The 17,197-nt window shown below is 34.5% G+C and overlaps 2 protein-coding genes across 2 annotated transcripts in view; one reads left to right on the forward strand and one right to left on the reverse strand.

Moving 5' to 3' along the window:
- The window catches only part of EIF2AK1 (eukaryotic translation initiation factor 2 alpha kinase 1), a 37,357-nt gene that overhangs the window by 11,245 nt on the left and 8,915 nt on the right, over positions 1–17,197 (reverse strand). Inside the window, exons 6-11 of the mRNA XM_003761460.4 lie at positions 16,406–16,486; positions 15,660–15,759; positions 15,082–15,145; positions 14,437–14,749; positions 13,982–14,093; positions 10,741–10,841 (exon numbers count right to left, since the gene is read on the reverse strand). Of these exons, the coding sequence (XP_003761508.2) occupies positions 10,741–10,841; positions 13,982–14,093; positions 14,437–14,749; positions 15,082–15,145; positions 15,660–15,759; positions 16,406–16,486 (771 nt within the window). The remainder of the gene's footprint in view (positions 1–10,740; positions 10,842–13,981; positions 14,094–14,436; positions 14,750–15,081; positions 15,146–15,659; positions 15,760–16,405; positions 16,487–17,197) is intronic.
- Positions 886–10,078, forward strand: ANKRD61 (ankyrin repeat domain 61). The gene is made up of 3 exons (XM_003761462.4): positions 886–1,191; positions 8,073–8,167; positions 8,975–10,078. The coding sequence occupies exons 1-3, from the start codon at positions 976–978 to the stop codon at positions 9,918–9,920; spliced, it is 1,257 nt and encodes a 418-aa protein (XP_003761510.1). The 5' UTR covers positions 886–975; the 3' UTR covers positions 9,921–10,078.

Here is a 17,197-nt window from a genome sequence, read left to right on the forward strand (position 1 = left end):
GTTTTTCATGCTGTTCAGGCTCTCGATATTCCACGACAGATCCCCAGCTCCATCTTAGAGGCAAAGAAAGCATTGGAGAAGCAGCCCACCAATCACTACAGAGCATTTTTAAATTCAGCTGTTGTCTTTTCATCCACATGAATACAATAAACATTTTGGGGCATCCTGAAGAGTCTCTCAAAGATTTAAAAATCCTCATGTATAACAATTACATAGGTCAAAGGAAACTGAGCTGCTTCTTTCAATAGAGGAGCTGATCTATAGTGACTTTGGAGCAAGTTCTCCTTACAAGAGACTCTTCTAAGTGATGCTTTCTCCCACACAGATGTTGGCCTCCCTTCTACAACAGCATCACAGATCTGGGATAGAGAATGTCGCTTGTAAAGTACATTTAACCAGTGATAATTCTTTGGCTGAGAGAGTTGATGGTTGTACAGTAGGACAAAGAGAGCCACACTCAGCACAGGAATGGCACAAAGTTAATACCTCCCAAAGTTAATTCTTTTGATTCCTCAGGGAGATGGGAGGGTGCGAGTGGGAATGGGGGGAAGATAAGAAACCCTCTTCAGGGATTAAGAAATAATGGGTTCTTGAAACTATATGTCACCTAGCCTTTAACTTACTTTTCTAGAAGATTCTGCACTGGGACAGCTTCTCAGCTGTATATAGCCTTGTCTTCTTAGCATTGTCTAGCCTCCAAAGAAAACGTGATTTAATTAAGAGTTGCTTTCTAATTTTGTCTCCTGTCCATCTCCCTAGTTTTGGCATCGGATATTAAAGTTTTTCCTTTCTTTGCTGCAGTGTGTGCTCTGTGGACACTCACCTGAGTGTCCATAGCTACAGCTTTAAAAGCAATAATTCCAAAACTGTTCTAGAACCAAACGGAATCATCATAAAGAGTTTTAAATTGACTACATTCCACAACATACAGTTTCCCCTGAACTCTAATTTCTCACTGTCTAAAAAGTTATTATCATGGGAAATATAACCAAAAGAGGAACTAGAAGCCCAGTAATTGATAGAGCCTCTTCCACTGAACCAGTAAGATCAAAAGCACTTCACACCAAACTCTATGAAGCCATAATGAGAGAAGATTGCACTACCATTGAAATGCTACTAAGAAATCATCCTGTGAACCAGCCAATAACTGTTTTGGCCAATTCCACATGCTACAGATTACTTCTGAACCAGGTAACCCCTTTTGTACAAAGAGAAATAAAATTACTCAAGGGTTTGAAGGAAATTCATCATGTAAGCAGCAATAATCTTCTTGTTTTCTACTCTCCATATCAAAATCCCTTCACATCATCTTCCATTCTCTTTCTAACTCTGTTCTTGGACAATGACCCTTCTCACCAAAGCTTGTACCCTTCGACCAATCTCATTTCTTTCCATTTCTTCCAGCAGAATGATCCATTATCATTCCCACCTCTCTAATCTTCAGTATCTCCTTATGGTTTTCTTTCTGCTACCTATGACTGTACCTAGTATCCTCCAACTTTAAAAACTCTCATTTGACCCTGCCATCCCCTCAAATTACTAACCTAAATCTCTCCATAGTCAAAATCTTAAGATATAAAGCTGTCTCCATTCACTGCTTTTACTTTTTCTCCTCTCACTTCTTAATCCTCTTTAATTTGGCTTCTGATCTCATTACTCAACTGAAACTGTTCTCTCCCAAATTACCAATGATCTCTTTAAATATTAAATCAATGCTCATCTTCTTTACTTCTCTGCACCATCTGACACTATGTACCTTCCTCCGAGTTTATCAGGATTCTGCTTTTAGTTTTCTTATGGCTTCATCTCAGTTTTTTCTGTACTGCCATCTATGCCCCATTCTATCAGTGTGGATATCCTCCAAGGCTCTATCCTGTAATCTTTCTCCCTTTATGCTCTCTTGGTGACTTTATTCTATTTTCTTAAATTAGTCCTAGATCCTGTATATCTTTTCCTAATCCCTCTCTTAAGATGCCATCTCATATAACTAACAGTTTATTGGATATTTTGACTTGGATGGCCTAGTGGGTCTCAAATTCAAAACATGGACCTTTTCCCCAAATCCATTTCTCTTCCTGTCTATTTTTCTGTTAAGAGTACCAATATTATTTGAGAAATTCTTAACTTCTTATTCACCCTACATACTGTAGGGTGTCACTTGTTAAGTCTTTTTTTTTTTTTTTTTTTTTTTTTTATTGATGAGGAAATTGTGACTTGTCCAGGGTCACAAAGCTAGGAAGTATTAAGTGTCTGAGGACAGATTTGAACTCAGGTCTTCCTGATTTCAGGGCTGGTGCATTACCTACTGCCCCACACTTGTTAAAAGTCTTGATGATTTTGCCTCCACAATATTCCTAGCAGCCATCATTTTCTCTTCTCTTCAACCTAGTTCAGGCTGTCATCATCTCTTGTCTGGATTACTGCATTAACTTCTTAAATGATCCTTCTGAATTCAGGCACTTCTTTCCTTAATCCACTCTCCACTTAGCTGCCAAAGTAATATTCTTACACAGGCCTGAGCAGGATGTTCAAACCAGGTGATCTTTAAAGTTCCTTTCAGCTTTACTTAAGTCTATTATCCTATGTTATTTCACAGTTTAAAAACCTTCATAACCCATTTCCAACCTTGGCTTCTTATACATTACTCCTCTTCACATTCAATGGCCCAGTCAAATTGGTCTTTTTGGATATCCCTCACATCACATTCCACCACCATGCCTTTGCTCAAGCTTTCCTCATGCATGGAATTCAGTTTCTTCTCTATTATGCCTTTCAAAAGCCTTAGTTTCTTTTAAAGTCAAGTGTCACCTTCTACATAAGCACTTACCTAATCTTCCCAGCTGCTTGTGCTTTTCCCGCGAAATTACCTTTTTAGTTACTTTATTGTTGTTGTTTTGTTATGTCCAGCCTTCCATGATCCCATTTGGTTTGGTTGCTTTTTTAATTTTTTGGCAGATTACTGGAGTGGTTTGCCATTTTCTTCTCCAGTTTACTTTACAGATGAGAAAACTGAGGCAAACAGGATTAAATGACTTGCCCAAGGCCACACTGCTAATATCCAAAATCATACTGAACTTAGGAAGATGAGTCTTGCTGATTCTGGACCCAGCACTCCATCCACTGTGCCACCCTAGCTACCCCTTTTATATCTACTTACATATAAGTCAGTCAAGTTTGTAGAGCTTGCAAGGCATCGGTGCTAAGCACAGGGAACCCAAAGGCAGGCAAAAATATGGTCTTTATTCCTACCATCAAGGGGTTTATATTTAATGGTGAGACAATATGCAAAAAACCATATAAACGGGGAGGGAACGGTGTGGAACACTAGAAAAGGCCTAAACTGAGTTTTGAAGGAAATCTGGGAAGCTAGAAAGTAGAGGTGAGGAGAGAGAGTATTTCAGGACTAAGGGACAGCCAATGCAAAGACATGGAGTTGGGAGACAGAACACTGTGTTAGGAACAACAAGGAGGCCAGTGTAACTAGATCACAGAGTAATCTGAAGAGGATGACTGGAACTGTTGGAAGAAGCCAGAGTTTGAAGGGCTTTAAATGCCAAATATAACTGAACCTGGAGGCATGCAGGAGATACTGACCTTTAGTAAGGAAGTGACACAGTCTGTCTTGCACCTGAGGAAAAACACTCACACTGCTATGTGGAGGACAGATTGGAGTGATAAGAAACCTGAAGCAAAGGCTTCAATTAGAAGGTTGTGGTGGTTGTCTAAATGGAAAGAATAGGATACATAAAAGGGATAGTGTTACTGTAGAGGCAAAAAAGTGAGTTCGAAATGAGGAGGAGGAAAGAGGGAATTCTCAATAAATGGCCTCAATTTTTTTTAGTGAAGTTAAGAGGCAAAGTTCTCAGTTAAGAAAGCTGGGGGAAGGGGAATCATGAGTTATTTGGAGAGAGATGAAAAGACTGGAAAAGCCTAGTAGGCAAGTGGGACTGTCACCCAATTAGGGAAGACATAAAAAGGTTTGCTTTGCTTGCAGTGAAGGACCAATTAAGATAATGTAATATAAATCTGTAATGAACTCAACTAGCATGGTTTTGTGTGGAATGGACGTCACCATGAGAATAAATAACAATGTTAGGGATGATGAGGCACAGGAAAAGAGGAAAGAGATTATGATCAGATAAAACATATAGAGCTCATGAACAGGTTAGTTGAACACTAGTTGGTGATGTCAACATAAAAATATGACTGTCTCTGTATAGCTGAAGTGGGCTGAAGAAGTAAATCATGGAAAATAAGTAAATTTAGGAACTGTAAAACTAGGGTTTCTTGAGGAAACATAAATAAGAAGGAATTGGGTGAAACAAGCACTGAACTCATTGAGGAAGCAAAAAATATTCTGACTCCCCTTCTTCCTGTCCAGAACCATGAGTAAGGAGGAAATATGAGTAAATAAATGTATAACCAGTACCAAAAAGGATGAGCAGGAATATGGTGACATTAGAAGGGATTCAGATCTCAGTGAGTACAAGATGGAAGAAATGAGAAAGAAAAGATTTAAGAGGACAAAAAATTCATTATTAAAAGACATTTCAGAGAGCACAATTAAAAGTGCTGGCCAATGTGGAGCAAGATATGGGTGGAAGAGAGAGGTTTTTAGTCAGGGGATAAGGGAACAAACAGCTAGGGATGGGAAATGGAGACTCTACATCAGAATCAAGGCAGTGAGAATAACTGGAATGAGTAGAATATTGGGATGAGAATATGCTAAACATTGAAGAATAGGTCCAGGCAGAGTAGCAATGGTTACAAAGAGGTTCAATGAAGGAGTCCAGGCGATTGCACTATCCAAGGTCTTCCCTTAAGATCCAACTCATGGCAGGTGTTGTGATGTGTTGTCTCAGGAGGCCTGTCTCACATAAAACAGGAGCAAGAGAAAGGTATGACCTTGGAGATCAGATTAGGTAACAGCGTAAGGTGGGCCTATTGAAGAGTTGGGAGGGAGGAGGGGGAAAGTTAGTCTGGTTCCTGGGATGGCCTTCAGATAGTAGAGAAGGCTGTGTTAGGCTCAAAATGCTGGAGAGGCAGGTGAATAAGATACAGGCCTGGTGAAGATCATTAAGAGAGCCCTGGGATAAAGACTCAGATTGAAAAGGTAGCCTAAATTTGAGACCAATACACAACTATATATGTACATGTTGTCTCCCTAAAGAAAATAAGTTCCCTGAAGACAGAAACTTTCATTTTTTCTTCTATCCCCAAACCAAATTAAAGTGTTTCATATTAATAAATGCTTGTTAAATGATTTACAAACTGGCTCTTTCCTCTCTGTCTAAAAACACATTTGTGTCTTCCCATTTAGGAAAAAAACAAAAACTAAACTAAAACCTTTGGTTGATCTTACTACCTCCTCAAATTATCTTCCTAAAATTTTATTTCCAATTATAATCAGAATCCTGGGGGGGGGGGGGGGGGTATATTTGTTGCCTCCACTTCCTCCCCTTTCATTCATTTTTCCAACTGCTTGCAATCTGGTTTTTGATCTCAATGTTCATCTGAAATCACACCGAAACCTCTCCCTCCCTCCCTCTCTCTCTCTCTCATTTGAACTCAGGTCCTCCTGACTTCGGGCTGGTGCTCTATCTACTGTGCCACCTAGCTGCCTCACTATGATCTCTTAATGGCCATATCAACAGCTTTTTTTTTGGGGGGGGGGGTCTCATTTTTGAATTCTCTAGTATCTGACATTGAATACTCTCTTGTGGATACTTTCTTCTAAATAATACTGCTTTTTCTAATTTCATAATACTGCTTTTTCTTGGTACTAACCTTCTTATGTGACTGCTTCTTCTCAGTAATATATATTTTTTTTTTTTGGCCAAATCATAATCCATGTTCTCCCCACCCTAATTGTGGGTATTCTCTAAGGTTCTATCCTGAGAGCTTTATGTTTTCACATTTTCTCTTCTGGAAAACTCATCTGTTCCCAGGGTTTCAGTTATCATCTTTATGCAAATGATTCCCAGTTCTATATATCCAGTGAATGTCCCTTCCTCCCTCTCCTTCTCTTCTTAGCTCCAATTCTATCCTATTTGATATCTTGATCTGGATGTCCTTCCTATAAGATAATCAAGATGTCTCAAACTCAACTTCTGCAAAACAAAATTATATGCTCCTGTACCTAACTTTGCTTTTTCATCCTCCCAAGTTTTCAACCTTAGAGTTATCTTACATTATTCATTCTCTCAATTTCTATAGCCAGTCAACTGCCAAATCTCATTGTTTCTACCTTCACAACTTCTCTAGCATTTGTCCACCTTCTGTCTTTATAACTTGTCACCTAGACTACTGTAAAAGTTTTCAAATTGGTCTCCTTGTATTCAGTCTTTACTCTCTCTAATCTACCTTCAACACAGCTGCTGATGTGTTATCATCTGTGTAATTACCACCTGGAAAATCAAATACAAACTTCTGTTTGCCACTTAAAATTCCTTACAATCTTGCTCCAATCTAATTTTGTAGTTTTTTTTACATATTACTTCCCTTCTTGTACTCTATGGTTCTTCCAAATTGGCTTTCATATATAACTTTCCATCTCCTAATACCTTCATGCTTTTATATTGGCTCTCTTCTTTCCTGGAATGTCTCATCTCCTCACTTACACCCCTTAAAATCCTATTTCCTTCAAAAAATCAGCTCAAATATCATCTTCTCCATGAGGCTTTCCTGACAGCCTCTCCATAGCTAATAGTGCCTCTTCCCATCCCACCCCCAAAAGTACCTTCTACAGGTCTTTCATCTATTTATATGTGTACATGTTGTCTACCCTAATGACATGTTTCTTGAGACCATAGACTTTTTTCACCTTTGTCTTTGTGCACCTAAACACAGGACCCAGAATATAGCAAATGTTGAATAATGCTTAGTGGTTTCTTCAGTCACTAAAGATAACATTTTTTTACTTTATATATATTTACAGTAGATATATTACAATTAAAATATATTACTTTTCATTTCCCTTAACAAGATGTAAGCTCCTTGAAAGCTTATGCTATTTCATATCTATCCTTATGTTTGGGGTATAGCACAATACCCAGCCCTTAGCACATAATCAATCAATTATTTTTTGCTTGAATGATTCAAACTTATTTAGCACTATGCTCAAACAGCAATCATTTAAAATGCTAAATGTCAGGATGACTTAGTGGGACTTTTTTCAATTTCCCCTCTATCACTACTTCCTACTGGTCTACCATTATAAATTTTTTGATGATTTGTGAAAAAGCTCAAAAGCAATTAGTGAGACTATCATTAAAAGTCACTCTTATGGTCCTAAATAAGAAATGTGAATAAATACTTCCTACATCTGGAGTTCATAGGAGATTATGGTTATGGAACACTGCATATAATATGCCAATAATTTTCCAATATGTGGTTAGTTTTGCTAAACAGTTTTTTCCTCCTTTTTAAATTCTTTGTAAAAAGGGCTGGTTAAGTAAGGGATACACTGAGAAATATAGGTAATATAATAATAAAATATATCAATTCCATTTACTTAAAAATAAATACAAGTCAGTCTTTCCTTTGACCCCATCTACTTTCCTTATCTTGAAGACTCATTATATGTTTCTGCATAAAGGAGGTCTTAAAAAAACTGGTCATAACTTTACACAAACAGCTGTATGAATGCAAGGCACCCATTTGCATTTCTGAAATGTACTCAAATATGCAGTTTTTCCTGATTTTTGAATCTGTCATATCCTTTTAATAACAAAATTTCTAGTGCTCAACCATTTCACCCAATGAGTTAATTTAGAGATTAAATTACTCTGAAGTGATTATTATTTTAAAAGTATAACTGTTAGACAAGAAAATTAAGCATGGTTCTTTTCAGTCACTTCTACAAATGAATATTTTTGGCAAATTTTGGCAAAAAGTACCCTTTCAATTTGAAAATGAAATAACATTGTGATCATTTAAAATAAGAAAAAGAAGGAAAAACTTATTCAACCTAGAGCATAATACCCCCCCCCCCAAAAAAAAAATTATACCGGTATACAAATCATATGAACAAAATGAACTTAATTCCTTTAAATATTTTTGCTTATATGCAGACACAATCTATTATTCCCATTCACCTGGCTGCTAAATATCGAAAAGCACAAAGTTTGCTTTGCTTGCTAGAACATGGTGCTGATCCAGAAATAAGGTGAGTTATCCACTAAATAATTATTTATTAATATATACTTTCAAAACTACTCCTTAGAATACATTTTAAGGAAGCTCAAAGTTTAGGATGTGACTTTTTTTTCCAAGTACGTCCTGACTCATTCTTTATAAATAATTTGTATGACTAATAAGAGCCATACTTTAATGATTTATTCATTAACCTAATGATCAAAAAAATCTGGGTACCTACAAATAAAATACTGCTTGCTACAGCAATAAGAGCACAAAGACAAAAATAATCTATCTGTTGACTCCATATAGTGTGTTCAACAGTAAAAACCATGGTCCCTGCTCTCAAGAAGCTTACAATCTAGTTGGGTATGCTGAATGAATACATGTAAAAAAAAAAAACAACTATTAAAAACCTAAACTACATAATACCAAATGCAAGTGGGGTTCTTTTTTTATTCTGAAAAATTTAGTCACACTAATGGACCAAAAGGCATTTTTAAAGTATGGTGGGGAAAACTGGATTTTAGAAGAGAAATATATGCATTTCCTCTCCAAAATAAAGAAATGTGGGAGATCATCTTAGTTATAACTTTGGTAACAGAGATAAATGTGGAACTTGTTCTACCTTCCATCTGGGTCGGCAGGGTGGTATGAAGCACTGAGAAAAGATGGCCTCACTAACTCCAGAATTACTATGAGATTATATATCTACCATTCTTGGTGTCTGTTTCACTTAAAACAATTCTAATTATCAGCACTTAGTATCTATCCAAATGCCCCCTCTATTTATTAAATACACATTTTAGAGCTAACTTGTGATCAATACATATTATAGGGACACCAGAGGTCACACCACACTTCATCTCATGCTCCTACATTGGCCAATTACCCCTGCCACTTGGACAGAACCAGTAAACCGTATTCAAAGAATCCTGACAGATATACAGAATCATGCTGTAATGTGTCTTCATATCTTATGTGAGCATGGAGCTCTGGTTAATGCTCAAGTAGACAACGACTACAAATATTCACCGCTCCACCTGGCCATACGCTATGGTACCTATCCAGTTCTCTCCATTCTATCCCAGAATGGTGCTCATGTCAATGCCATTGATGAATCATGCATGACACCCCTTCACATGGCTGCTGGCATACTGAACAAGGAGATGACCGAAACTCTAATTGCTTGTGGAGCAAATGTAAATTGTACTGTCTCTGCTACTGGGAATACTGCCCTTAAACTGGCAGTATGTGCTGCATCAACTAAAGCAGGCAGGTTATTAGCAGCAGATATAAGCTGTATCCGTTTACTCTTAACTAATGGAGCAAAAGTAAATGCCCAAGATCATGAAGGACAAACTGCTATTCATGAAGCATGTTTTGGAGGCAGAGAAGCAATAATAAATCTACTACTTGAATTTGAGGCAGATGTTAATATCTTAACAAGAAATGGGGAAGCTCCAATTTTTATGTTTCTTCAGCGTAGATCCAATATAAGAGATACAACACTGCTTGACAAGCTCCTTTTTCTCTCTTATCCTCTGAAAGTGACCAACAATCAAGGAATTCTACCCACAGGACTTCTACTACCAGAATTTCATCTATTAAAGGAAACCCTAATAAGGTTATCACAAAAACCTTTATCCCTACAGGTGATCTGTAAAAATAACATCAGAAAATTTTATGGAGAAAAATATAAACATCACTTAAAACAACTTCTCCCACTGAAGATATGGGATTCTATATATAGTTACTGTGACTTATCCCAACTCTTGAAATAAAACTTCATAATTTCATAGTTCCATAGCATTTCACCAACTCAAATAGCATCTTCTGGTTAGAGAAGACTATTTGTAGCATCCTGTACATCTTGGATGTACAAACAATTGATTCTTAAACTTTTTTCAATAAATAAAAAGTGATTTACAGTATTAATCTAATTTTGCTTTTAAAGGTGTTTTTCTTTTGCAAATATATTTTTCACAATTCAGTTAATCTTTATATGAAAAGAAAAGCTTAAACTTTTGACAGAAAAGTTCAAAACTATGATCACAAAGAGTTCAAAGATGATTTATGGATATATATCATTCTGAATAATCAAAACGTGAAGGACAAAAGAAAAGTGTAGTGACTTATAGATTTCCTTTTTAATTTAACTCTGTTACCTGAGTGATGTGCTTTGGGATACATAAATGCATTATCTAATTCTCCCTGTAAGGCTGCAATGATGTATATAGCTCACAAAGCACTTTCACTCTCATAATTATATTTGCAATGATGATAGGCTAATTGAGCTGGAAATAGAAAGATCATAAAGGTAACTTAAACCAACCCTTCTACTGTACAGTTGATGAAATTGTGTGGTTTCAAGGGGTTAAGTGACTTACACAAAATCACATGGGGGCAGAACCTCAGTTCTAAACCAGGTTCTTTAATTCAGACTTAATGCTCTTTCCATTGCAGGGAAGACAGAATCAACATGAAATGTCCAAAGATTAAACAACTTCCTAAAAAATTTTAATTTATTTAACGAATCCCTACCGATATGGCCTCTAAAAGAAGCTTATCATTTCTTTAAATGCATTAGTTTTTCCAATTTACCTTGAGATCTCTGTGTACCACTCCCATGTTATGTATGTAATATACACCTTCCAAGAGCTCTTGAAAAATTTTTGTTGCAACACTGCTCATAACATAAGGACCTGAAGAAGGAAAGTGATAAATTATTTTATTGATTGATTTTTATTCTTATTCAAATGAGTTCTAAATATAGTAACATCCTATATGGAGAATAAGTAACATACAGGCTTATGTATTACATACAAAGTATATAACCTGCACCTTTATGCAACATACAGTAATACCCTAGTAGCTTCAGTCTTTTTAAAAAGAATCACAGACCTAGTGAAAGTGAAAAAGAATTATGAGCCAGCAAATATCAAAATGCCAATGCACTAAAGCCAATGAGTTTTGCTTAACTAAATTATTTCACAGGAAAACTTCTTAGACTTTAACTTGGGGATTATTTACTCATATGTAATACATATGCTAACATGCTTGGTTATATCATTTTCCAGGTTACAGACTGGAAGCAGCAAACTCCTATAGGGAAAGATAATTTCACTTTTAAAAGCCTGTGAGGAGGGTGAAAATATATAAAAAGCGAAGCCGTCTGAAGCTGTTTATATGTCAGCTACTCTTGCAGTCCAGCTTCAATCTAACTTTCCAGTTTTATTAGATCTTATCAAATTAATTTTCTTGCAGTTCCTCAAACACAACAAACCACCTCTCAACTCCATGCCTTTGTACTGGCTAAGCTCCAGCCTGGAATGCTTTGCTTCCTCACTCACTTCTGTCTCTTAGAATTCTGTTTCCTTCAAAGCTCAGCTCAAATGCTACATACTATATTAGGTCTTTCCTGATGCCTGAAGAACAACTGATAGTCATGATTATGACCTTGAACCACCAAATCAAAGTTAAATCAACATACTCTCTTCAAGAAGACAGGAAAATACTTAAGATGGTTAATTACTACAATTATTATTAAAGGTAAGTTAACAATAACATGACAATCATAATAAACCAAGTCACATGTTTATTATCTCTTTACAATTACTATTTAACAGTATAACAACAATAATAACTAACATTTTTCTTGCACTTTCCTTTCAAAAATACTACAAGGGAGAAATTGGCGATGTTTTCAGCCAAAGACTGTGGAGCCAGTATTTAAGTAAGGAAAAAAGTTTTAAGAGGTCTTAAATCCAAGCCTTTATTTTTTCCATATGAAGAAGCTTAAGTAATTTGGTCAAGGTCACAAAGCCAGGTAAAAATTAGAACTTAAGAGAGTTAAAGCCAGTTTTCTTCTCAGTCCACATCTAACATTATTTCCATTTTACTGTGGTTAAAATACCAAAAAAGCATGCACTTGAAGGATATACTTCAATTCTTTGAACATTTTATTTCTATTCCAATTTTTTATCCCAGACAATCCCTTATAAAGGAGCTGCAACAACAAAAGAATTAATTTATTAAAATAATGAAATTCTCAATGAATTTATAGACAAATAATTTCCTAAGAAAATAAATTAGAAAAAGCATCAATGATTTTTAAAATCTCTAGAAGTTTAGCAGATTATTTCACTACCCTATTAAATCACATCCAAATTCCACAATGGCCTACAGTTCCATAAAATTCTAATAGGCCAAGAATTCTTAACCAACTTTCTAGTAAAACCTATATTTGGACTTCTTTTCAAAATAATGTTTTTCAAATGTATAAAATAAAATACAAGATTACACAGAAAACCAATAAATTCCAATTTCACAGATCCCTTGAAATATATCCATGGACTCCAGCATAAGAATTTCTGCTTTAAACTATTAGCTATCCCATGTTGGTGCAATACTGCCTATACTGTGGTGAAGTGAGCAAACTACACATACAGACAAAATGCCAGACTAAAAATAACTTGGGTTGAACTAATGTAGCAAAACTACTTTCCTTTCTGATTATTTAATAGTACCCAAGCACTGTTAGTACTTTTGGGACAGGGACACAAGACTTACTTTTAAACTTTCATGACAGAATGATAACTGCATTCTCACACCTTAGTATCTAAAGAATATGTCTGCCTATGTTAGCAATAATATGCACTATTTGCATTATGAATGACTGTTAGACTATAAAATCATGAACTGACAACAATCTAGCATTCGACAATGCTTTTTCTAACTCAGATACTGATGTATTTTTGCTTCATTGCTTTTCTTATTTTAAAAATTTTTTTTATTTAAAAAAACAGAATAAGAAAAAAAGAAAAGAAATGCAAAAGAAAAGAGAACATTAGGGAGGATTCAAAATATATAATAACAAATTACCAGTCTTTTTTTTTTTTTGTAACAAGAGAAGTTTTAATTTAAAAAGGGAAGAAAATTTCCATAAAGAACTATGATAAAAAATTGAAAGTATCAATTAAACCTAATTTTTTTTTTTGGGGGGGGGGGGTTAATCTAAGATTTTAGAAAGTATGATCAGTTAATTATATATCGTTACAGATACTACAAACTCTAACACTATTGAGTTAGAAAATCAGAAAGGAAAGTAGTTTTGTCAAATTAGTTCAATCCTTTCTTCACTAAGTCATGATTTAATATTATGGTCTTAGACTTTATTGAGTTACATTACGTAAAATATCCATTTGAATATGATCTCTCTTTTGCCAAATGTATCAGAAAACATAATCTAGTGTTATACAGTATTCAACAGACTTTTACATAATAATTTAGTTCTAGGAAAAAGTTTACTCTGCAAACAAATTTGTCAGGGTTATTTTGATCTGGGCATCAGAAATTACAGAAAGTTGCCAGGGAAACTCAGAGCCAAGTTTAGTATCCAAGTACAACAGGTTTACCTCAGGCATTTAGTAACAAAAATTCACTCCAATCTTATAGTTAGCCTGTTTTCTATTTTTACCTGAATTATCTCATATTATGTTCAATTTTATGAGCTACTTCAAATGCTTTTGAAAATAGCCATTGATCCCTAATAATTAAGTCCATACAGAAAAGTACTTGAAATTTACTTTTTTTAAAGTAAAAAAATAGTAATTTTTTTTCAACATTTAGTCATTAACCAAAAAGTAAAATACATTCAAAGATCACAGGAAGGGTACTGATACAAAAATGCATGGTTCTATTTCTAATGTCTGAAATTTATGTAGAATGTAATACCACCTGAACTTTAAAAGTAAAAGTAAAACAAAACTACTTACTGATTTTAGTTTTTCAACACAGATATCTGAATATAGAATAGAATATAAACATAGAATATAAAACTTACAGGAAGGTTCATCTACAGATGATCCCTTATTTTTATTTCGATCATTAATCCAGTCCCAAAGAGAGATTTCACATAGCTGCATCTGAATATGGAGCATAAGATGATACCTCACCTAAAGGATCAAATAATGATACAATGTTTCATGATTCCTAGGAATTATCTCTTGGATAGTTTTAGATCTGCTGAGTAATCAAGGTTGATGAGATTTTAGGACTAAGATCAGAGTTCTTCAAAAGAGATCTGCTTTTTCTGTGATACCCATTCACTGGATATATCAGGTCCACAATTATTTGGATTTTTCTTTTTTAGTAAATTGCAAACTATAAGGTCTACAAGCCTTTGTTCCAAAATTGAAAGCTGCTTACTCAAAACTTCATTTTGTAATAAATTAACATTAGCAATCCTTCTATAGTCACAATTATCATGTATAAGATTGATAGGGGTAGCCTGCTTACCTCACCTTGTCCAAGCAAGGCCAAATTTTCTTCAGAAGATTCTTCAGTGGATGTAAAATTCTCCTCTAGGTACGAATTATTCTCTTGCAACATACGATGGTTAACAAGTGATCTAGTAGATGTATTAACTAAGCAATTTTCTTGTGACTCATATTCATTAGTATCTCTTGTGATCAAATCAGTATAGCTTACTAACTTGTTATTCTTATTGTCAATGCAAGTTTCTGCAAAAGGTTTTTCTTTTTCTGAGTCTAAATCAGCAAAAATAATGGACGAGCTACTACTTTCATCACTCTGAATATGACATTGATCTCTGAAGTAAAAGAAAGACAATGTAAAATTAATATGCAGAAAAGATATTATAACAAATAATGCCCTAAGTCAAACACTGCTAATTACAATGTCTATTTAAATATTGGGATAGGAGATAATCTGAGAGGGAGAAGAGAATTTAAATCTTAGAATTGGAAATAAACAAAAGGAATGAAGACTCAATCAAAATACTACTATCTAATAGCAAAAAAAAAAAAAAAAAAAAATAACAATAATAATTCAAGAGTTACCTAAGCAATACCTGACATATTTACATACTTTTGAAGTACCATACCCACTTTTATGAATCCAAATATCTAACCCTTTTTATACCTGTCCTCTGTTTCATCAGATACCAACTGGAGAGATGGAAACTTGACAATAGGAAGTCTCTTATCTGTTGGGTAAAATTTAAAAAAAAAAAAAAAAATCACAGAAAAATGTAAGATCTCTAAAAGTATAATGATATTGACAAAAAAGTATGTAGGACCATAGATTTATAGCTGGAAGAGATTACAGAAGCCACCTAATCTAACTTCTTCATTTACAATGAAAAACTTGAGGCCCAGAGAAATATGGACTTCATAAAGACAATACAGGACAGCAGGTCCAGCATTCAAATCCAGGCCCTCTCACAGCAAATCCAGCAATCTTTCACCACACTTCTATGCCTCAGGTTAGAGATACATTTTGCTCAAACTTGAAGTGTACAAAAATTTATATTTACAAAGCTCAATTTACCACACTACTGCTAAAAATATAGGCAAAAATGTTAATTTACAGTTGTGAAAATAAACATGTCAATTTGGTAAGGTACAAAAGAGTTAAGCTGATTCATATGACCTGCCATATGTTTTTAGGAGGTGTTCCAAAACAGAAATATTTAGCTATTAGATCAAATAAATGTTCACCTTGTGGCTGAGCTGAATGAACATGTTCTATCCAAGCTGTGTGATAGCCTACAATGTTAGGATGTTGCAAACCTGCGAGGACCTTGACCTCCCGAAGTACCTGGAAAAGAAACCTTAGATTGGGTTTCAGTTTCTTAAAAGTTCAATGTATCAACTTCTATTAACAAACAATATGTGAAACTTCTAGGGTTTTTGGAATTCTAAAACTTGCAGTCACTGGAAAATTTTTCTGCACTATTATGAAAAGGAAAGAAATTTATTATTAGTGAACAAAATAGAAATAGTGTCTCATGTTGTATGCATTTCAAAGCATTTTTATAGAATTTTCCCTAAAATCCTCTGAGATAAAATAAGATGGGTAGGCATTATTTAATCCCTATCTTACATGTACAGAAACCAAAACAGAGGGGATAAACGATTAGCCTAATGGTAATACAGCAAATCAGTAGTGGAACTTCTGGAGCTAAACTCTTAAGTCCTGAAATATCTACCACTAAACTCTTCCATAAAATGTTGCATCCCATTATCACAAGCTGATATTAGACAATTTATTTTGTCTAAGTGATCAAATCAAAAATTAAACTATATTTTATACCATTTAGCATTAAATATATTTTATCAGAATCAAAGTATTTGAAAACTGACAATTATATACCTTATCTATATTTTGATTTGTAGACACAGAATTTAATTGGAATATTAGATTAAACAATAAAATATTTTTCAAGAGAATTGAAAATCCTTACCTTCATACAATCCTTTTTAGTGGCTTTCTTAATAAGAATTTTTTTAATTGCATAAAATTGTCTATCTAATTTATTCTTGACCTGAAATTTACAGAATAGACAAAAATTATAATTTATCAATGACATAAATACATTTATATATTTCAGAGAATCTAAACTGACTAATAGGTAAATCCAAATATGAACTGTTTTTAATGTACTTTTAGTACATTTCTGGCTTCCTATTCTGGCAGAAGTATAAAAATTCAGAACTGGAGCTGATGTATTTAATGATATTTAAAACTTTTCATGAATCTATTCAATTAAACAAACAGTTATTTGAAGAGTTGATCAATTTTTAAAAGGGTCCAGAGAAAGGGGAAAATCAAAACACATATCATGGAAGGGGTGGCACTAGATTTGGGTCTGAAATTAAAAGGAGATTCCCAAGAACTTGAAGTTTAGGAGTATAAGATTTAAGAGGTTCCTTAGAAAAACCATGAAATTCCATCTAGTCTAACCCCTTCATTTGACAGCCTCCAAAAGGGTTAAAGTGACACTTGTCCAAGGTGACATAGATAAATGAAAGAGGCCCGAAGCCTACATCTTTCAACTTCAAATCCAAAACTCTTTCAAAAACATCAACCTGCTTCAAGGAATGGTTGCAAATGCAGTTCCAAGAAGAGGTAGGCTAAGCCCCAAATAGTATTATACAATGGTATCAAACTCAAATAGAAATAAAACTCTGTGGGCTGTATATTGATGCAGAAAATTGCAAATTTACATTATCTAGGCTGTATTGTATTTTAATTT

This window comes from Sarcophilus harrisii, chromosome 1 (genome assembly GCF_902635505.1).
Source record: "Sarcophilus harrisii chromosome 1, mSarHar1.11, whole genome shotgun sequence".
Classification (NCBI taxonomy): Eukaryota; Metazoa; Chordata; class Mammalia; order Dasyuromorphia; family Dasyuridae; genus Sarcophilus; species Sarcophilus harrisii.

Bases quoted from the DNA above. Each gene is read 5' to 3' on its own strand.
- ANKRD61 (XM_003761462.4), top strand. From the start codon at position 976: ATGGGAAATATAACCAAAAGAGGAACTAGAAGCCCAGTAATTGATAGA. The intron at 1,192-8,072 runs GTAACCCCTTTT...GCTTATATGCAG, and splicing joins ACAGATTACTTCTGAACCAG to ACACAATCTATTATTCCCAT. The intron at 8,168-8,974 runs GTGAGTTATCCA...TACATATTATAG, and splicing joins GGTGCTGATCCAGAAATAAG to GGACACCAGAGGTCACACCA.